The sequence below is a fragment of the Metopolophium dirhodum genome, chromosome 1 (assembly GCF_019925205.1).
Source record: "Metopolophium dirhodum isolate CAU chromosome 1, ASM1992520v1, whole genome shotgun sequence".
NCBI lineage: Eukaryota > Metazoa > Arthropoda > Insecta > Hemiptera > Aphididae > Metopolophium > Metopolophium dirhodum.
The window spans coordinates 35208839-35232915 of record NC_083560.1 but is presented as its reverse complement, the minus strand read 5'-3'; the positions used below and the strand labels follow the sequence as shown (position 1 = coordinate 35232915).

The 24077-nt window shown below is 27.4% G+C and overlaps 1 protein-coding gene across 1 annotated transcript; it reads left to right on the top strand.

Moving 5' to 3' along the window:
- Positions 1–9736: 9736 nt before the first annotated feature.
- On the top strand, positions 9737–11545 carry LOC132936763 (transcription initiation factor TFIID subunit 9-like). Its single transcript, XM_061003533.1, has 4 exons — positions 9737–9898; positions 9970–10106; positions 10351–10479; positions 11088–11545. The coding sequence occupies exons 1-4, from the start codon at positions 9775–9777 to the stop codon at positions 11181–11183; spliced, it is 486 nt and encodes a 161-aa protein (XP_060859516.1). The 5' UTR covers positions 9737–9774; the 3' UTR covers positions 11184–11545.
- Positions 11546–24077: the final 12532 nt, after the last annotated feature.

The window sequence follows — 24077 nt, the reverse complement described above, 5'->3', positions numbered from 1 at the left end:
TCCTGGCTTTCCGAATATATAGGTAGGTTTAATGCGTCGCCACCTTCCGGAACACGGTCGGAAAAATTATAAACGGCACGCCCGCCTGTACTGCGGCTCTACAAAAAAACGGTCCCCTGGGCTGGTCTGACGCATATTACTATGTCCCCGAAAGCCGTGTACACTTTTGAACTAACACGGTGCCAGTTATAGAGAATTATGAATTTTATGGCGCCATCTTGTGGTTGACGGTAATACAAATGTGGGGTGCCTTGAATATAATAAAACGCAACCGCGCATACAATGACTGTTATCAATAGGGCTCGGAAGTTGAGGCATTTTGCATTTTTTTTTGGAACTCTTTAGACGATGCTCTCCTGGCTACAAATGTGTTTTATTAGCATGTGAAACTGAAAAACTAAATTTTATTTTGCATTTTTATGCATTTTTTGGCTTTCTTTACTTTTAAGTCATTTTTTGACATTTTTAGGTCATTTTTCGACAATTTTAGCTCATTTTTCGACATTTTTAGTCATTTTTACTGATTTCACACTAGTATTCACTTCTTATCGTTTCTTGTTTATGCCGATAACTTAAAACTTGGAATTACCACGGATTAAGATTAGTACCTATTCGATTTTATCTCGCCGATTACATTTTGTCGTTGTCGTATTGTAGTGAATAATATTATACCTACATTTTATTATTTTTTCCTAATATTCGATTAGTATCCGATTTTATCTCGCCGATTACAGTCGTCGCGTCGTTGTCGTGTAAAAGTGAATAATACCTATTATACCTACATTTTATTATTTTTCGTAATATTTTCGAAATGCCGAAAATTTAGTGCTCGTCTGCGTGCATTTGTGTCGGAATCCGGCGACGATATTTTTTCTTCCGATGGCACAGTTCTTTATTGTAAAGTATGTGAAGTAAAGGTGGCCTCAGAAAAAAAATTTACTATTGAACAACACATTTCCCGTATAAAACATAAAAATGGTATACAGCGCAAACATTTAAAAGAAAGTCAAAGTTTTATTACTAAGTCGTCAAAAAAATCTACTTTTAATTACGATTTATGTCAAGCTCTTTTATCAGCCAATATTCCCCTACACAAAATATCAAATGAATTATTCCGTGCATTTTTGGAAAAATACACGCACAAAAGTATTCCTGACGAATCAACGCTAAGGAAAACCTATGTTGTTCAATGTTACGAAGACTGTATTAACAAAATAAGAAGTTATTGCGAAAACCAAAAGCTATGGGTTTCTATAGACGAAACCACGGATTCAGTAGGACGGTATGTGGCTAACGTGATTGTCGGTACATTGGAAGTCGGAGGCCCGGGGAAAATATTTTTGCTCAATTCAGAAATTTTAGAAAGAGCTAACCATACCTCCATCGCCCAATTATTAGATACATCTCTACATATTTTATGGCCTCAAGGAATAAAGCATGACAATATTTTGTTGTTCTTAAGTGATGCCGCTCCCTATATGATGAAAGCTGGCAGAGGTCTAAAAATCCTGTACTCTAAAATGGAACACGTAAGTTGTTTGGCCCATGGATTACATAGGGTTGCGGAAGAGATTCGAAAACACTTCCCAAAAGTAGATCAGTTAATATCGAACATCAAAAAAATATTTTTGAAATGTCCATCACGTGTTCAATATTTCAAGGAAATGGCACCTAATATTCCTCTATCACCACAACCGGTATTGACAAGATGGGGTACATGGTTAAAAGCTGCTACTTATTTTTGTGAACATTTTGAAATTTTGAAAACTATTATTATGGGACTAAACAAAGATGATTCTACGTCAGTTGAAAAAGCACAGGATCTTATAAGCGATGATAATGTAAAACATAATTTAATTTACATTAACGCAAACTTTGGAACTCTGGCCGATTCTATTACCAAGTTAGAAACTTCAGGACTCAGGCTTTATGATTCAATACAAATTGTACAAGATATTTTAATTAAAATCGAATCAGCAGCAGTTAATAGAATTGGAAATGAAATAAAAAACAAATTTAATGCGGTACTTGCCAAAAATACTGGATTTCAAACTATGTCAACAATTTCTAAAATTTTAAATGATGAAGAAGCTTCAAGTGATTGTTTTCCGGATGATTTCAGTGCTGATGATTTGGTCCATTTCAGATTTGCCCCAATCACTTCAGTAGACGTGGAGAGAAGTTTTTCCAAATATAAAAATTTATTAACAGATAATCGTCGTTCATTTACTTTCGATAATATAAAATACTCTCTAATTGTACAATGCAATGATTTTGATTTTTAAATAATTTGTAAGCATTTTATAGTAAAATAGAGTAAAATATTTAAAAAAATGTATTTTTATTAATATAAAACTGATATATGTAATTTTTTTAGGTCATTTTTTTAGGACATTTTTTGCTATTTTTATGGTCATTTGTATGGTCATTTTTTATTGTTTTTAAGGTCATCAACTTCCGAGCCCTAGTTATCAATAACTGTCCGAGAATTAGTCCCCTATCTTTGGTCCCCCAACTTCACACTCGTAATTTTTTACTATACCCACCTAATAATCGAATGATTCAAAATTCATCGAACAATAAAATAATATTATGTTGTTCTTCATTTGGTAACAATTATTACTATCTTAGTGATAAGTCAGAACGGTTATCTAGTGTATGCAGTATTTCTGGCCGATGTGGCGGGAATTTAAATTTTACTGAAGTCCGAAACTTAGTAAACGCTGACTCCATAAGCACGAATTCAGCGGACGTGAAACGTAACATGGGCATTTTATTGTCTCCGTCTTGTATAGCAAATTTACGATCAACAGGTCATATTTAACATAGTTAGTATTAAACTAATTATAGTGAAACGACCTATAATGAATCTATTAGCAAATTTACGATTTGCGTAATGATTTGTTTTTAAAATTTTTTGTATCTGTGTACAAGATAAGTAGTTGAAATAATGGCTATATCTCAAACCATATACAGATATAATTTTTTTTAAGAAATATTTTTGAATGTTTTCTAATTATGAATTTTCCTGAAAATTTTACGTACATAAAAATATAAATAATACGAAATATAAAAATTCAAACTTTGTATTTTTTTTCACCATTTCATTAAGCAAATGTTTAACTTACTTATCTAGAATAATCAACGTCAACCATAAAATAACAAGAAAATGCAAAAAGTCCCGAATCCTACACTCTTATATTATGACGTTGAAACATAGTGAAAACGTTGAAGGTAGTTAAGTTAATTCAAGGACCTCAGAAAAGCGCGTTTTCTTTGTCATAATCTACTGTTTCAATTTCCAATTCGATAAGACGTGTTGACAATTATCACGATTTTCACACTGAAAAAATATTCGGATTACCCTAATATGTATAACCCGACTACGAGGGATCGATCGACCCACATTTTAGATTCGAAGCGGAGCGATGAATGTATTGATTTTAATAATGATGTGAGTTTTATTTTTTTATTTGTCCTAGTATACACAATAAGTAGTTGATATATTTCTTCGATTTTCAACTTCAGTATCTTGTTCGACGGGAACGTGTATCTAGTTAGTGCAATGAGATGGCCAAAACTTAAAATTCCTAGTAGTTTCCAAAAGCACCGGGAAAAACAAATAAAAATTAAGGAAAACTGTAATTTTTACGTAAAATCGGTTTTCGAAAAAAATTATTTTGGTTTTTGGCGTACCTATAACTTTAAAACAAATTACCGTAGATATATGAATTTTTTCACTGAATGTTTATGTTAGCAAAAATGTAATATATTTATTATATTATTATATTTAATAATTAAATTACCGAAAACTGATAACGACATAATACGCAGTATTACGGTATTATATATTTTTATCACGGGTGGTCCTGTCCTGTCGGCCATCGTACGACGCCGGGACACAAACACACAAAACCTACTCTTTTTACGGTTTTACATTTTACGTTAAAATTAATTCATTTTTCGACCGTGGACATTTTGACATATGAATATTTTTCATTTGCATTTGGTTCTTCTTCAGTTCGGCATCCACTCACGTGTACCAGTGACGTATGAGCAATGATCACCGTTTTTCATCTAACAACAATAATTATATTTAACATCGTAGATAATCGTAAATGTAAATTCGTAAATATAACACCGTACTCGTATAACCAAAAACAATAAGTACCGATTGCGTGATGTACAGTAACGGTGTGTACTATACAGTGTACTATACAGCGTCCGATTTTTTTTGAAATAGGTATGCGCCGAATAAACGAACTCCACAAATTATTACAATAATTATACGGTGTGGAACCAGATATGAACAATTTAGTATTCAATTAAATGCAATAATATTCCATAGTTATACGCTCATAAAAATTTAATTTGACTTTCTTGTAGACATTTTTTTTTTTGATGAAGGTTGACAAACTTATGGATAATCTTGTATTACATTTTCAAATCTTAGATTTAAAAAGAAATTTTTTTATGAATCCTCAACTCAAAATAATACGGTCATTTGTTTTAGAGTTGCACCAAAAACCAAAATCGATTTTCTCAAAAACAGACTTTGCGTAAAAATGTCCAATTACCCTTAATTTTTCTTTTGTTTTTCACGTTGCGTTTGAAAACTACTGATTTTTACTTTTGACCCTTCAAAGTACCAACTAGATTCACTTTCCTATCAGAAAATTTACTGTTGAAGAAAATCCAAGCACTTTTACTGACCTAAAATGTAAAGACAGACACAAAAAAAACACACATCATTGTAAAATCAATACATTCATCGCTTCGCTCAGAATCTAAAAAATTCAAATGAAATTAGTAGGTACACTTTTGTCGAAATGGTTTCTTTTAATTATGTGATCTTTTTAAAACTCTATTAAAACTTTATTGATTGACCTATACTTATAAGATGTATTCTAATTTGAAATATTTAAATTAAATGGATAATATGTGATATGTAATTACATAATATTTCAAAATTCTAATTTAATTGTGTCTAAATTCGACCAATGTATTATTATTAACTTCTTGCATTAAAATTTATATTTTTCAGACTGTATAATTATTACTTATGTAGTATAATTTGAAATATTGAAATATTTAAATTTAATGGATAATATATGATATTAGGTACGCAATTATATAATGATAATAATAATTTCATATGCTATGAATATATTACATTTGTATATGGTTCCAAAATAATAATTGGCGGATATACCTTTTCGTAAAAATACATTTTGGTGATAACGGTAATCGTTCCTTTTTTACGTTTTTGGCGGAAAAAGACTACGTGTAAATCAGGTGACTGGTTTTTTGGCGGCAACTGCATTTGAAAGAATTTTTTAAATCGGTACCTAATAAAATATCCACTTGTTAGTATTTCTTCATAATAGGTATATATGAAATAAAATTATAAAAATGCTTAAATGATTAAAAAAATAACAACATTATGAAACATACCTATATTTTTTAGCAACGAAAAAAATGTATGTTATTTTAAAAAAACATAAATAATGAGCAATAATTCCAATGCAATATTTAGGTATACCTACATTATTGTGAGTTTTATTGTTATTTGGTACAAAAACATGGGGCAGTATTGAGTCTAGGAGTGTCTTTAGACGTGTATTATTTTGTAACATCTTGAACATTGATTGCCATTTTTGATATTTCGAAGAATTTTGTCAACATTTTGAACAATTAAAAAAAAAATTGTACTTATGGATATTTCATATTTTTAAAAACTATTATAAGAACTTATGAAAATCCTTGTTACATTTACAAGCTTTTAGACCATACGAAAATATTTATATAATAAAACAATAAAATTGATATTGTCAAAAAATTAGTGTTTTGTAGAGATGACAGTTTTTGCGGATTATTTTGATGAATACAAACAAATATTAAGGTATTAATAGATCTACAAAACCTAATTTACGAAATGCTTACCATGTGGATAATGCGAATTGATGAAACAATCGAGGACCACAATAAATTTACCATAATGTAAAATTAAATCAAAAAAACAAATAAAAAATCATATACCTATAGGTATCACTTATCGGTTTTAATCGTACTTAAATATTTACCACCTAGCATGCGCAGAAGTGCTTACTATACTTTTAACAATACCTATATCGATTCCTTTGATCATGCCGTTCAAACCCTGTGGTAAAACAAATCGTCAAAAAAAACCAAATACCAGGGGGAAAAAAACATAATTTCTTCTTAATATTTTTAATTATTAGAATTTTGAAAAACCAACAACCTAGATTTTTTTTACAACTGACGCGTATTTATTGAACTCTGGATACTTTACCGCCAGCTCCTTTATTGCAGGTGGCTTACGGTAAATATTTCAGATGTAACCTCCAAAAACGAGATAACTTTTTCCTCCACTGTCCATTTTTCTCCAAAAAATAATAAATAAAATAATTATATAGTTAATATAAATAAACTATGCACTAAAAAAAAGGTATAATGGTTGATACAAATAAATTAATAATACCTAAAATATTATCACATTTTTACCATCATCATTAACAACTAAAAATTGTTCTTCAGAAGTAACTTCATTCAAAGTAACAAAATGTACCTCTTCAATATTTTTCGGCAGGTTCGGCAGCGAAAATTGACGGACTTTTATGAATATCGGTATCATCAAAATTTTAACAGTCGGCAGAACTCTGTCCTAATTCCTTAAGTATTACTTTTTTTGGTCGTGAGAATAAATCGTCAATTGCTTTTTGCTTACATGCATAATTCCCTATATTTTGTCGATTCCCTTTTTTTGGAGGATGAAAAATTATTAGGATGTACATGTTTGTGTAATTCATCGGCTACTATTACTTCAATTTATTTGTGTTTATAACTGCTTGACAAGTATTCAAACAACATCACCAATGTGATAATCCAGATTTTGACTCGTGCGAAAAAAAATATTTGTAACCATCACGAATTTTTTGCGAGGTTTTCCGCGAGACCATTCAATAAACGTCGCTTTTTCAGGCATGTTAAAAATTAAAATTTGATAGAAACACATGAACTATTAACACATCCAACACTTTTATAGACACTGGTCGACGTACCTCCTCGGGTAATAAAAAATTAAAAGTGTAAATAAAAGATACAATATTGTATTTGTATTTTTTGTATTTATTGTATTTTTTTGTGAGACTTAGACCTCCTCCCCCCCATACAAAATTCCTGGCTCACTCAATGTGTGTAAACATAATAATCAGTGACAACCGATACACAATATAACATATAAAAGTATATATTATGTATAAATAAGGCATATGTCTGTATGTTATATTATGTGCGTATCATTATTAAATCAAGGATATAGATAGCCGAAGTAATCCGAATGTAATCTCAATCGATATAAGCAAAAAATATGATCCTAGCCTTACTCTATCTTTATGATATGGAACGTAATACTAAAGCATTGACTAAAATATTGGAGGAAAATTGACATTGTCTAGTCGAAAATAATGTGGAGGAAATTGGAAACCAAGTTTTTTTGTGGTGGTAAATAAACAGTGAAGAAAAACAGTATCTCCGGAACCGCCCAATATTTCTCGGGTGCATGAACTGGTTGTTCGGCATCGTCGACACTTAATAAGACCTGTGGTGGAAAGCAACAGGTACGCGGGGATCGGATTAATTAAAAAAAATATATAAATAATAAATATTATTACGGATTAACGAGCGTTGCGTCTTTCGTTGAATTCTTGATGGACGACAATAATAATTGCTTTTCTATGACGATAATAAATAATAAAAAAGTGGGTAAGTGGATGTCGCTCTGCTGTACAGTAGGTGACAAGAGGGTCATTGTATAATGGATTGTATTAAACTTGAATTCAATGATATAATATCATATTATCATTGTATAAAAAAAATGATTCCGAGCGGAGACCGTTTGTCAGTTTGGATATTTTATATTGTTATTATTTATTATAATTCGTTTCTATGGTAATAAACAAAGCGTTAGAAATTAAAATGCCATTTTTAGCGGTTTTTCGTAATTTTTCGGTGGTTTTTCCCGTGGCATTAAATAACTATTGATAAAATCGAAAATGATCTCTCTAAAGTACAATCTTGATCCAATTTGCTAAAAGATAGGGTACTATATGTTGAAATCTAAGCACTCCTTCTATTAAAAATTTTGTATACAGTATATAAAAAAAAAATAAACACCATTGTAAAACCACTAGCTTCCTCGCTCCGCTCAAAATTTAAAATTAAAAAAATATTAAATCACAGAGTCAGCTCTAGAAACGATAGAATCCGATATTATCGACTGACGACTGACGACTGTTGACATATAAGTCACCTCACAACTTATTAGATTCCCAAAATATAATACAATTTATGAATTTGCACGCAGGAGCTGGTAGGTATGTAAATATTTACGTTTGTGTGTAAAACAGTGCTGCTCATGCGTAATGCGTCTGTTATTAAATGAGATGTTTCCAAAGTCATAACCTACTCATTTCAAATCGGAAACAAATTTGGTGTCTCTATTAACATTAATAATTTGTTAGTTAAATTCTGAAAACGATATAGGTAATCAAAATATTATATTGTCATAAAGAAAAACGGTAACGATTGACCTGATATTATTAAATATGTAGTAATAAATTATAATATATTATTGTAAAATCAATACATAAATTTGGTAAATTCTGAGTTACCAATCGTGTGCATAGATAATATATTATATAATCTATATATATAAAAATAAATGTATATTTTGAATACATTTTATAACTTAAGATCCACCAAACCGATTTCGATAAAAATTTCAGGACATATTAAAATTGATATGGAGATGGTTTCTGTGAAATTTGTACGCTGTGGGATGAGTGGTTCCGGAGTTATGGCCTCTTAAGTGCACACCTAGCGACATGGCCAAAAACAACAACGTAAATACAATTATTTTTATCTATATATTATATAACCCATATCAACCATAAAAACAAAAATTTTGATTGTGATCACTTCTCTTTTTAAATTAGCCTATGACACTCACAAAGAATGTGGCTTTGTATTGGTGAAAGAATTTTCGAAATCGGTTCAGTAGTTTCGGAATTTATTCTGAACATACAAACAAACGCTATCATTTTATATATTAGTATAGATAAAAATGAATGTTTGTGACGTTTGTGTGTAGATTAGAATTGTAGGAAGAAGATAGGCTAATTTAAAAAGTGTTAAATTTGTTTCTTTTTATTCATCGGATTTTAGGACGGTTGCGTGAGGCTTTTGTATTAATTGATTATATTAATCCACCGTAGGTGGGAATTAAGTAAAAATGACAAACTTGGTACAATTTTGATACTTAAGAGTTAAATCATACACTTAGGTACCTACAAACAGCAAGGAGTCTGCGATCTACCGCAGGTAGATTGCCTACCTGATAATATACTGCTGTGAATTTTTATTCTGGGCAACAGAAAAGTTAAGATAAATTTTGAACACCATACACCATACACCGAATATTAAATAACGAATTGAACAAAGTACCAGCAACGAAGTACCAGTGGGATCAGCTAGTATAATATATAATATAATATTATTTATGATCGTGTGGCCATCGTTGCCAGATGGTGTTTGTGTCGTATGGGGAAAGTAACCGTGATCCATGATATGGAACTGCCCATTTCTTTTGTGATTATTGATTTTAGCCATTTTTATATTTTTATCAGACATCCGTGATTAGCTTTCTGTTGTTGTTATAATTTATAAAAATTTATAGAAATCTGTCTTGGTAAAATGGCGTCTTCACAAGGAAAACATATGCCCAAAGACACTCAAATTATTGTGTCGATTATGAAAGATTTAGGTATTGTTGATTTTGAACCACAAGTTTTAAATCATCTCTTGGAGTTAAACCACAGTAATTATAAATGCAATGAAACTAATGTGTTGCTTTTCACTGTTATAAAAAGTGTTTGTTTTATTTGTAAGGATACACAACGCTACTGTTGGACGATGCTAAGACATTTTCAAACTTTGCGAAAAAGAAGAGTGTTGATGCCGACGATGTGAAAGTAGCAATACAATTGGCACAAGATGGAATATTTTGTCGACCTCCTCCACGCGATGTAAGATTATTTTGGCTAAAATCAATTGCACTACCAATTGCCATAATCAATTTTTCAATTTTATTATGTAGGTATATTAGATTTTAACATCGTGAAACAAAAATGTTGAATGATGACAAAAAAACTGACCATGGTTTTCAAAAATGAATGTGTAACTTTACTCAATGTTATACATTTTTTAGTACCAAATAATTACAACTAAAGATAAGAACTAAGAGTTTATACCTACTGTTTTATTTTTTAGATGCTAATGACAGCAAGTCGTGAAGTAAACAAAATCCCATTACCTCCAGTAAGGCCTGCTAGTGGACTGCGAGTTCCTCAGGATCGTTCAACTTTCTTACAAACAAACTACAGGCTTAAAAATGATTTGGTAATAGTTCAATAGTATATACTTAAACATTCCTTTATTAATTGTGTATTCTATACGTTTTTCAATCTTATTCATTAGTAATTTGCTACTAGACTATTTTATCAATAACTAAGTTACAATTTCTTTTACATCACATAATTTAGTTTACTGGAAAAAAGTGTTTTGTATTTAACCTAACGATTTCTAACACAATCTTAATGAGTGTTTTTATTAGGATATCAGTTATTAATTTGTAGGATGATAGTATACATTTGTAAAACCCTTAGATCATAATATGCAATGGAATTAGCGCCTTTAATAATTTCTGTGTCTAACATAATCCCTTACTTATTAGTTATTTTTTTAGCATTTGTTGGCGCAATAATGCGTTGCTCCCAGAAATTTATCGGGGGGTGAATGGTTATGTCGGAACCAGCTCGGTATATGATCAACACACATGTAGCTCTAACCATTCTATATGATCTAAGGTAATACCATTAATTATAATGTAGGTATTTATAATCAATGGTCATACTAATAGACCTGCTTTTTGTACACTAGAGCAGTCAGTGCAATATTATTTATACTTAATTATTACAAATTAACATTTTTAATGTTTTTATGTCTAGTATTCTGGAGGAAATATGCGTAAGGACACTAAAACAACAGCTGCAGAAATGTTGGAGGCGTCTAGAAAATTACAATCCGAAGATAATCCTTTCTAATTAATTTTATTTAAGAGGAAATTATATGGACATTTATTGTATATGTCTTACATGAAAATGTTACACTTAGCAGATCCTGTTTAGCCCTGTTTATATAAAAATTAGAGTGTATTTACCTCTTATAAAATTTGTTAGATTTTATCTAGGACACCTACATAGGGTTTTTATGTTATATAAATTTATTAAATTATAATATATATATTTTATTATATTTTAATTTAAAAGCGAGTTCTAAGTATTTTAAAACTTGTACGTCATAAAATTCTCATAATTAGCTTTAAAATTAAAATATAATAAAAAGCCTACGGTTGCCCTAGATAATAATCTTACTTTTACATTTTAAAACAGGTTGAATCACTCGAATATATGAAGTAACGGAGCTAAACGTGCATGTAACATAGTTATATACCACATATAAAAATGATATGAATAAGGTAATTTGCAAAATTGTTCATGCATTTAATAACAATATATATTATTATAATAACATTTGTATTCCCTGACATACATCTTTATTAACAATTTTAAAATAGCATCTTAATAAATGCCTGTTATATATCTAAAAAAAATGTTCTTATCTATTTTATTTATAAAGTGTAAATTCATCTGTCCAGTAACATTATATATTTGGTTCCGTGAGTTAAATGAATCAACTCATAACATTTATCATGATAATTTGTTTATTTAAATTTCTAAATTTGTCTGTTTTCAAATAGCAACAATTTTATATAATCCGTTCTAGGACAGGAGATACAAGTTTTCGTTTTGTCGATAATGCTCATCTCTCACCACTTTTGCCCGTCCAGTTACTATCATCAAATGTTCAGCAGTTGGCAACGACTAGCTCACTCTCAGGCGATAAGGAGCTTGAGAAATTTGGCCATTGTGTTATTGCTAGTGTCAGTAATATGCGCTAAACGTGTATCATCAAAATAAAAATATAACTCGGAACTATCTGATCTTATTCAATGGAAAATTAAGTTTATTTTTTTATCTGATCTACAAGTTAATATCACCATTTCTTCTTTATAAATCATGATCTAATTGATAAAATTCAACTAAAAATTTCTATCCATAAAATAATTTCACATTCATTATTTTATTTAATTGAACACTTAAATGATAGGTAATTATTGCAAGTTACCCGTCTCTGGCCTGAATAATATGTAAACAAAATGACATTTTAATCAAGAATAACAAATAACTTAAGAATTAAATAATACAAATATTCTAAGGATTGTACATAATATCATAATATTGTATCTACCAAAAAAATCAGTTTTATAGGTCATTACCAGGGCTCGTAAGTTCATGCATCTGCATGTTTTTTTTGCTACACAGGAAAACATGCTAACTGAGATACAAATCCGTTTCATAACAATAGTAATAATAATATGAAGTTTGATAGTGCATGTTTTTGCATGTTTTGGGTGTTAAGGCATATTTGGCATATAGTTGATTTTGTACAGTCGTTAGTGCATATTATTTAATATAAATATTTTTTAGACAAATAGTTGAAAAGTTTCTTGTTTTTATTTATTTTCCCGTTAGCAAAATTATAGTGTTTTGATTCATTTTTTTTCAGTGTGTGTGTGACTACCTAGTGTCCTAGTACATACCTATTTAGATTTTATGCGTTTTACGTAGTACCGCGGAAACAATGTAATCACTACCACTATCATCCTCCACCGTACAAAGTTTGTCGTCAAAACGAACCTGTACACGCGTGCAGCTTCTCACCAACCCACATTTATAATTTTGCACATTGGTACAGTATAGTTTTCTTGCACTCGCCGATGAGTTTACTCATATCAGAAATACTATGAGTTCGTTCGATCAATTTCGTTTTAGTGTTTTCGTGTGAGGCATATGTACCGTAGACAGTATTATTGATATTTTATTAATTTAAACAATGCCGAAAGAAAAACAAACAGTTGTGGGCCGTTTGCAAAATTTTGTGGCGAAATTAGTAATTTTATAAATTCATGAATTTATTCTTATTATTTTAAATTTTGCTCATGATTTTTTTACACTATGCATATTTTGAGTGCATAATTTAAAAATGTTAGGGCATATAAATGCATATTTTTTTGAACTTTTAAGTGCATGTTTTAATGCATATTTTGATAATTTTTTGAGCATGAATACATGCTTATTTAGGCATTTTTTAGTGAATGAAGTTACAAGCTCTGGTCATTACTGAACTAATATTCATTATATTACAGACAGTGATGACTGATCATTTTGTGTTAGAGTATGCCAAAACATAATATCTGCTAGGAAACTGAAACCCAGAAACACCCAAAAAAATATTCAGATATAATATGGACTTTCAATATTATTATTTATTGTTTTTCATTTGTTTATTATTACTAAAATACACTATATTATATACTAATTCCAATATTTAACTTAAAATACCACCTATATAATATTTCTAAAATTTTGAGTAAATATATCACAATTTTTTTCTTTAATGTTTTCATTAGTGTATTCGCTGTTAATAGAGATTTCACTGTATTTATAAATAAAAAATAATAAACACCTGCTTACACTTTTTAAACATCAAAGTTTTTGCTTTATACATATTTTATTTAATATAACATACTAGATAGGTTTCACAAATTAAATTATTTGTTTCATCACTATATAGTGATTTGCATTTTAGATACATCTATTTTGTACATTTCATGAAATTATTAGGCTGAAACCATGAGTTTATTATTCTTAAATTTTAATAATAACTTTCCTATTTTCAATAGCTAGTTAAATGATGAACAATTCAATGGAGTTTGATTTGCAAGAAATTATTGAAAATTGTAAAATAAGTCAAGAAAGCATTGGAGAAAATGAAAAAGATGAACTCACTACATACTCTGATATTTCATTTGATGATATTGTTGAACAACAACTTGATATGTAATTTATAAGGGATAACATAATTCAAATACTATAAAATAGTATCATCACTCTTTTATTAAATATTATAATTTACATTTTTCATTAGCCTACTGTTGAAAGCCTATTAACACATTAACTACCATATGACTGCCAGCTGTCATCTGTAATTCTCAAATTGAATTATTTTGCGACAATTGTCACCCATAGTGGATCATTACTACCACTTCACATAATCTCCGGTGACCATAAATTAATGTGTTTTTATATTATTCACTATTCCATGGCGCTATAATAATCAATGTATATAAAATCTTAATACCACTCACTCACTCACTCACTACTTCTCAAAAACTACAAAACAAAATAAAATTTGGAATAATGGTTTTTCTAATGCTTTAGATGTGCAGAAAGAATAAGGAAGGATTTTTCGATATTCACTTTTTAAAGTGGTGGTTACACAGAGATTTTGAGATACACAGTGGACATTGAAATTTTTTTGTTGTTTACCATTGGTTTTTCAAATACAATAGTATATACAAATTTGGATTGACATGGAAAAATATGCTTAGCGTACCGATAATGACTTCCAGGGGTCCCATGGTAGTCAATGTGGTACAACTAATAATAAATTAATCAACTTTATGTTTATCATTTTTAAGTCAGGATTTGATGTAATACAGCTCTATACAGGTGTTATAAAACTATAATGATGAATAATTGTATTATACAAACTTAACAAGTACATAATTCTTATTTATTATCAATGTAATTTTTTTCGATATTGGATTTTCATAGGACATTAAAGAATTTTCATCAATCAATTTCTGATATATTGTTGTAACTTAATAACAAATGAATCTAGATACTTGAAATTTTTACCAAATCTTAAATCGGCCATTGTCCATAAATGGTAATATATTCAAAGAATTTTGAAACTTTTTCAGCTATTAATAGCCATGGGAAATTCTTTAAATGTTATAAATTATTATTAAGTTATAAATTCATAAAAGTTTTTCTTTTCATACCTAAAATGAATAATGTTAATAGAAGATTTTGCATATGTTTTCCTACCTTTCACAAACAATAAAAAGTGTACTTAAACAGAACGTAATTTGTTATGAGCATTTGAATTTATAATTTTTACTACATTTGATATTCAGCTGTAAATTATTGATTGATTTTTATATTTTCAAAACAAATAACTGTAGATTCATTAAATGTTTACCATATATTTATATCGGATTTTCCTTTTATGGTTAAATTTTCAAACTATTTTGACGCTTTTTGAGCTTTTAAATTTTTTCAAATTTTTAAGCTATTCTTCAGTTAGAAATTCATAAAAGTTTTTCCTTTGAAAGCTAAGAGAAGAAATTTTAGTAAAATGTTCTACTTATAACAATACTATTAAATTTAGTGTTAAGTAACAATATTTTTTTATGGGCGTTTGAATATATAATTTGTACAATATTGTATATTTTTATAATAAATACACGGTAGGTTAGGTTAGGATGATACCCGACTGTTAATTAAGTTTTAATATAAAAAAAGTGGGTAAGTGGATGTCGCTCTACTGTACAGTTGGTTACAAGTGGGTACAAGTGATTCCAATGTAATGGATGATGTTAAATCTGAATTCAATAATATAATATCATTGTATAAGAAAAACGATTCTGAGCGAAAACGGTCAGTCAGCCTATGATTTTACCAAGTATATATTTTGATGATATTATTGTCAATAAAGTATTTTATAAATAACCTATTTACGTGGAAAATAGTTTTAAATTTTCAATCCTTTGCTATAAAAGTTGAACATTTTATACATTTTTAAATACAAAATAATTATTACATTTTAAATTTGATAAATTTTGTAAAATTTGAACTTTAAATACTTATAACTAAAAAATTATATTCTATGTATTTTTAATACTTTTCAGCTACTATTGTAATAATACATCATCAGCCTTGTATTAAATATTCACGCTTTTTTATCCAACAAATAAAATTTTATTGATATTAATAAAAAAAAAAACTAAAAAAAATTGAAACGGACAATAAGCGTAAACAGCTGTGTCAAAATATTTTTAAAATTTGATGGTGTATAGAAAATAAAAATAAAAATATTCAGTAAAATATTCATGTATCAACAGTTATTCGTTTTTGAATAACAACAAAATATCAAAATCGCTACATGAGAAATCGAGTGAATATCCAATGTTGTAAAAATATGAACTTCAAACGTACTAAAAAATTTTATTTTATTTGCTTATAGACATTTTTCTTTGATAAAGGTAGACAAACATATGAGTAATCTTGTAGTACATTTTCAAATCTTAAATTTAAAAAGAAAATTTTTTATGAATATTTAACTTGAAAGATTTATGATTTTTCAGTATTTTAACTTTAAATGCTTATCAAAAAAACTGTGACTAAGAATTTTTAATATTTTACAAATTTCATTGTAACAATATAGCTGGAGCCTTGTATTAAATTTTCAAGCTTGTTTACCCAACAAATAACATTTAATTGACATTTAAAACGTTAAAAAAGAGTCATTTTGTTTTCAAACTTTTGTCGTGTATAGAAAATGATAATATAAACATTCAGTGAAATTTTCAAGTATACAGTCATTCGTTTTTTAATTACAACAATATAAGAAAATCGTTACATAAGAAATCGAGTGAGTGTCAAGTTAATGAAAAATATGAATTTCAAACGCTCATAAAAATTTAATTTGATGTTCTTGTAGACATTTTTTTTTTTTTTGATAAAGGTAGACAAACTTATGAGGAGTCTTGTATTTTTCATGATTTTCTTACTCAAAATAATTTGCGGATTTTCGTCATTTTTATGTATTTTGTCAATATTATTTGAACTTTAGATGCTTATAAAAAAAAAATTGTGACTGGATTTTTAATTTTTTTTATCTGACTTTAAAACAATAGACTAGGAGCCTTCTATTAAATTTCTAGAAAATTAAAATTAACTTATAAAAAACTTTACTTGTAAATATTATTTATAAGTACACTACTACCTATACTATATATAATACAATATTATTAATATAGCTATCATAAAAGCTAAGATAAATTTATTATCATAAATAATTCATGAAACCTTTGATACCGTTCAAATATAAATAAATTTAATTTAAATATAAGAACATGATACAATTCTATGCCTATGCCACAAAGAAAAATCATATAAAAAATTACTTAGAGTACAATATAATTTGTAAATTTACTTTGGTATTTTCATTGACTAAGTGAACTTTTTCTTTCACTCTATCATATATTTGGCACGAATTAATGGGGTTCCTAAATGTGTGAGCATGATAATAACCAATTGTTTCATATGAGGCAGTCGATTGTTGTATGTCTAGCGTTGTTCCCAATCCTCTCAAGTAATATTGAGTCTGTGGTGTAGGAATGGATTTTAGAATGTGATTGAGAAGGATACGTGTGTCCTAAATAATCCATCTTTTGTATTATTTAAATTAATTAAATTGAAAAAAAAATATTATCCGAGAATTACTGTTACCTCAATTATTATACTATTACACATTTGATAAATTTTAGAGTTGTATAGTTGTTTTATTTCTTGATTTATTAAAAGATTAAGTTGATAGTTTAACAATCAATAGAATACTAACTAGAAAAAATACTTTTTAAGAGTATTCAAATACAGATACCTGTTTTGAAAAGTATATAAAATACGCGTATTTAAGTAATTAAAAAGTATTTGAATACTTTTGCTCAAGTAGGTACTTTATGAGATTTTATCATAGCTGATCTGAGTTCCAAAAATTGAACTTTAGATTTATAGTTTTTTTTAAATAACACTTCTAAAAAAAAATCTTAAATTCTTCAATATTAGTCGTATCGACTTGAAGTCTTCAAGCTACAACGGAGCCAATCTACGAGATCAAATTTATGTTCTTAAAAAAGTATCGCGTATCGATCTTAAAGATTGACAAAAGAAAATTTCCCGCCAAATTTATTTTTGAATAATTCAAATTATGAACACATTTTTGAAACTGTCATGGATTAAAAAACCAGAAAACCCAACTATTGTACCAATATTCTCTACTAATTATACGAATGGCGATACCAATATAAAAACTAATTTATGTATTCAACGAAAAATTTTTATTTCCGTACCTATTCAAATATTATTGTATAATTCAAAAAAACTTCAAAATCACCAATTTTGAAAAATAAAAACTGATCCTTCTGCAGAATACCACTGAGATAAATTCTCAGTTAGGTTTACCATGGAATATTTAAAACATAATATTATTATATTATTACGTGAGTTGCGCCAGCACCGACCATTGGAAATTTTTAAATTTTTATTTCATTAATAATTAGCACGTACAAAAAAAAATGCAATTAGCATGAATGACTAATATTGTAATTTACACGATATCAGTGTCCCCGGAATCACAAAAATCAACGGGCGGTGGTGGCGAGATAATGAAACGCCAGTAGAGTAAAATTTTTCAAATTTCTAAATTTGAACTACTCCATCATTTAGCACGCATTAAGCATGGATTTGCACTACTATCGCCGAAATCCACACGATTTCTGTGCAACCTCGTTCACGTGCCATCCATTACGACAAGAATAATTTTTTATTATTTTTATTAATCATTAAAGGAAATTATTTTTTAGTTGCTAATGATTAATAATTAAAATTAATAAAAATTATAAAAAGAAAACAATTAGTAAAATGTTCAACTTTTTACTAATTATATTTATAAATAGATTATTTATTCAACTAGACTTTTTATTTCAATTAAGATTTTTTTTATTGATATTCTATTTTTATCAATTAACAATTTTTTATTTGACTGATTTTTATATCTTTTTCTAGATTCTAATAAATATTAGTAAAAAATCGATAACAATACATAAAAATTGAAATTTATAAAAATTAAAAATTAAGAAAGAAAACCCCAGGAAATCATTTGAATAAAAAAATGATATTTAATAAAAAATCAAATATTAATAAAAGGAGCCTGGTTAAATTTAAAAAAAAATATCTTAATTGCATAAAAAATCTAAAAAAGAAAAAAGCAGCTGAATAAAAAATCTAATATTAATAAAAGGTGTTTAGTTAAATATGCATTTTTAATTGAATTTAGATTTTTTTATAAAATATTATTTTTCATTAAACTGATTTTTTTTATTAATATTTGATTTTTATCAATTTTACAATTTTTATTCGACTGATGTTTATATCCTATTTAGGTTCTTTTGGATTATTATTTTAGATTCTGAGCGAAGCGATGAATGTATTGATTTTACAATGATGTGTGTTTTATTTTTATTTTTGTGTCTGTCATCACCTTTTGGGACAGTAAAAGTGCTTGGATTTTCTTCAAAAGTAACTTTTCTGATAGGAAAGTGAATCTAGTTGGTACTTTGGGGGGTCAAAAGTAAAAAAAAACACACAAGCGACGTGAAAAACAAAAGAAAAATTAAGGAAAAAAGGGAATTTTTACGAAAAATCTGTTTTCGAGAAAATCGATTTTGGTTTTTGGTGTAACTCTAAAACAAATTACCGTAGGGACATGAAAATTTGACTGAATGTTTATATTAGCATTTTCTATACACCATAAAATTAACAAAATATTTTGACTCTTTTTGAGCTGTTTACGGCCATTGTCAGTTTTCAATTTTTTTAGTTTATTTTTCTATAAATATCAATAAAATTTTATCTGTTGAGTAAAAAAGCTTGAAAATTTAATAGAAGGCTCCTAGGTTATTGTTTCAAAGGCAGATGAAAAAAATTAAAAATCTTTAGTTACAGTTTTTATTTATAAGCATTTAAAGTTCAAATTTTGACAAAATACGGAAAAATCACGAAAAATAGCAAATTATTTTGAGTTCAGAATTCATAAAAATTTTTCTTTTTAAATCTAAGATTTGAAAATGTAATATAAGATTACTCATAAGTTTGTCTACCTTTACCAAAAAAAAAAATGTCTAGAAGAAACTTAAATTAAATTTTTATGAGCGTCTGAAATTTATATTTTTACTACATTTGATATTTACTCGATTTCTCATGTAACAATTTTCTTATTTTATTGTAATTAAAAAACGAATGACTGTAGATACTTGAAAATTTCACGGAATGTTTATATTAGCATTTTCTATACACCATAAAATGTTGAAAATATTTTGACTCTTTTTGAGCTGTTTACGGACACTGTCAGTTTTCAATTTTTTTATTTTTTTTTTCTATAAATATCAATAAATTTTTATTTGTTGGGTAAAAAAGCGTGAAAATTTAATATAAGGCTCCTGATATATTGTTCTAATAGCAGTTGAAAAATATTAAAAATACATTGGTACAATTTTTTTTTATAAGCTTTTAAAGTTCAAATTTTGACAACATTTATCAAATTTATAAATTTTTAACTTTTATGGCTAAGGATTGAAAATTTAAAACAAGGCTCCACGTAAATAGGTTATATATTATAAATTACTTTATTCACAATAATATCATCAAATATACTTGGTAAAATCATAGGCTGACTGACCGTTTTCGCTCAGAATCGTTTTTCTTATACAATGTTATTATATCATTGAATTCAAATTTAACACCATCCATAACAGTGACCCACTTGTAACCTACTGTACAGCAGAGCAACATCCACTTATCCACATTTTTTTAAAATGGTTTTATAATTGAACTAACCTTTTTTTTATTAAAAATTAGTTTTTTTATTAAATATACATTTTTAATTTAGCTGCGTTTTTCCTTTTTCGATTTTTTATCCAATAAAGATATTTTTTTAAATATAACTAAGCTCTTTTCATTAATATTTTATTTTTTAATAAATATCCTTTTCTTATTCAATTGATTTCCTGGGTTTTTCTTTATTAATTTCCTATTTTTTTATTAAATATCAATTTGTATGTCCTGTTTTTGATTTTAAATCAAACTTGAATAAACAAATTATATTTAAAAAAAAGGGTTTAGAAAGTTTCAAAAATTTTAGTTTCAAAAAAAACTAAATTTAATAAAAAAAAAGTCATTGAATAAACAAATTTTAAATTCAATGAAAAAAAAGATATTGAATAGTAAAATTAAAATAGAATAAAAACATCTTAACTGAAATAAAAAGTCTAATTGAATAAATAATCTATTCTAAATAGATTATAAATAAATAAATTATAAATATAATTAATAAAAAGTTGAACATTTTATTAATTGATTTCTTTTTATAATTTTTCTTTTCTTTTAATTATTAATCATTAGCAACAAAAATATAATTTCTTATAATGATTAATAATAAAAAAAATAATTCCTGTCTCCATGCTAAATGCGTATTAAAAAAAAGGTGGATAAGTGGATGTCGCTCTGCTGTATAGTAGGTAACAAGTGGGTGACTGTAATGGATGGTGTTAAATTTGAATTTAATGATATGATATAATTGTATAAGAAAAACGATTCTGAGCGAAAACAGTAATTTATATATAACCTATTTACGTGGAGCCTTGTTTTAAATTTTCAATCCTTAGCCATAAAAGTTAAACATTTTGTACATTTTTAACTACAAAATAATTAATAAATTATAAATTTGATAAATGTTGTCAAATTTGAAGTTTAAATGCTTATAAAAAAAAATTGTGCTATGTATTTTTAAAATTTTTCAACTGCTATTATAACGGTATATCAGGAGCCTTATATTAAATTTTCACGCTTTTTTACCCAACAAAAAAAATTTTATTGATATTATTAGAAAAAAAAACTAAAAAATTGAAAACTGACAATGTGCGTAAACAGCTCACAAAGAGTCAAAATATTTTCAAAATTTGATAGTGTATAGAAAATAAAAATAAATATATTCAGTAAAATTTTCATGTATCAACAGTTATTCCTTTTTGAGTAACAACAAAATATCAAAATCGCTACATGAGAAATCGAGCGAATATACAATATTGTAAGAATATAAACTTCAAACGTTCAAAAAAGTTTTACTTTAGACATTTTTCTTTGATAAAGGTAGACGAACTTATGAGTAATCTTGTAAAACACATGTCGACAATGTCATATAAAATGGATCTTATTACTATTTTTAGTTTTATAATGTTGAACAATATGTCCGTATTATTATTTATAACTATATATTTTCACCGACTAGAGGTTTATGTATATTAAATAATAACTGGTTGATACGTCCCTCTGTTTCTACGGCGACAAAATATAACACAAAATAATAAAAACATTAAAAGATTTGACTTTTATTTTTCTGAACCTAGAAACAGACAAACAAAATTACTATAGTTTTATTAGTCTAAATAACTAGTCTAGTCTAAACGAAATAACCCTTTTATAGGTACGGTAACTGTTTTTCATTTTTGGAAATAAAGATTCCGGTAACGGTAACGGTTCCTAAATTTTTAAGGTTCTTTTCGGTTCCTGTTCTGGACCCTGCAAGAAAGTTTAATGATTAGTCAGTATAAGGCCAAGGGCATTCATCTTTGAAAATTCAGAAGGGCCAATGCATTTTTTCAATAATATTCACCTTTCTGTTAAGCTATAACTGCTATATGCAAAGTTGGTGTATATTTTAATTTTTGAAAAAACTATCTATAGGTATCTACAGTCATACGTTTTTTTAATTACAACAAAATAAGAAAACCGTTACATGAGAAATCGTGTGAATATCAAATGTTGTAAAAATATGAACTTTAACGATCATAAAAATTTAATTTGACTTTTCAGTAGAAATTTTTTTGCTGATAAAGGTAGACAAACTTATGGATAATCTTGTATTACATTTTCAAATCTAAGATTTAACAAGGAAACATTTTATGAAAATGCTTATAAATAAAAACTGTGACTAAGGATTTTTAATATTTTTCAACTGATAATGTAACATTATCAGGAGCCTTGCATTAAATTTTCACGCTTTTTCGCCCAACAAATGAAATTTTATTGATATTTATAGAAAAAAAAACTAAAAAAATTGAAAACTGACAATGTCCGTAAACAGCTCCAAAAGAGTCAAATTATTTTTAAAATTGTATCGTGTATAGAAAATGCTAATATAAACATTCAGTGAAATTTTCAAGTATCTACAGTCAAACGTTTTTTAATTACCATTACATGAGAAATCAAAATGATCGAAAAATATCAAATTTTGTAAAAATATGAATTTCAAACGCTCATAAAAATTGAATTTGACTTTCTAGTAGACATTTTTTTTTTGATAAAGGTAGACAAACCTATGGATAATCTTGTATTACATTTTCAAATCTTAGATTTAAAAAGAAAAATTTTTAAGAACTTCTAACACAAAATTATCTGCCTTTGAAACCATAACCTATAGGAGCCTTCTATTAAATTTTCAAGCTTTTTTAACCAACAAATAAAATTTTATTGATATTTATAAAAAAAAAAATAAAAAAAATGGAAACTGAAAATGTCCGTAAACAACTCAAAATATTTGGAATATGTTACGGCGTATAGAAAATGCTAATATAAACATTCAGTCAAAATTTCATGTATCTACGGTAATTTGTTTTAGAGTTGCACCAAAAACCAAAATCGATTTTCTCGAAAGCAGATTTTGCGTAAAAATTCCCGTTAATCCAAGAATTTTTACTATCCTAAAAGGTGATGACAGACACAAAAATAAAAAAATAAAAAAACACACATCATTATAAAATCAATACATTCGTCGCTTCGCTCATAATCTAAAATGGGTTAGTTCAATTTTAGAAATTTGAAAAATTGTATATTGTAAAATTGTATACTAAATTATTATGAACCTACTGCCCTACTATTTCTAGACGTTTACATGGTAATAGTAAAATTGTATTAAACCTATTAGTTCCTAAACGATATTTATTAATATGACAAATACTTAAGATTTCAAAAAAGGAGGACTCTCGTTTCCCCACTTTGTTTTTTGGATAGCGCTGGGTGTTTTTGTGTACGAACGTCGGGACCGGGTGCACATTTCTGCACTAACGATGC

What these genes read in the sequence shown, in the direction of transcription:
- LOC132936763 (XM_061003533.1), top strand. Translation starts at nt 9,775, where the DNA reads ATGGCGTCTTCACAAGGAAAACATATGCCCAAAGACACTCAAATTATT. An exon ending in TCTCTTGGAGTTAAACCACA is followed by an intron (nt 9,899 to 9,969) that starts GTAATTATAAAT and finishes TTTATTTGTAAG; the next exon opens with GATACACAACGCTACTGTTG. An exon ending in ACAGGCTTAAAAATGATTTG is followed by an intron (nt 10,480 to 11,087) that starts GTAATAGTTCAA and finishes TTTTATGTCTAG; the next exon opens with TATTCTGGAGGAAATATGCG.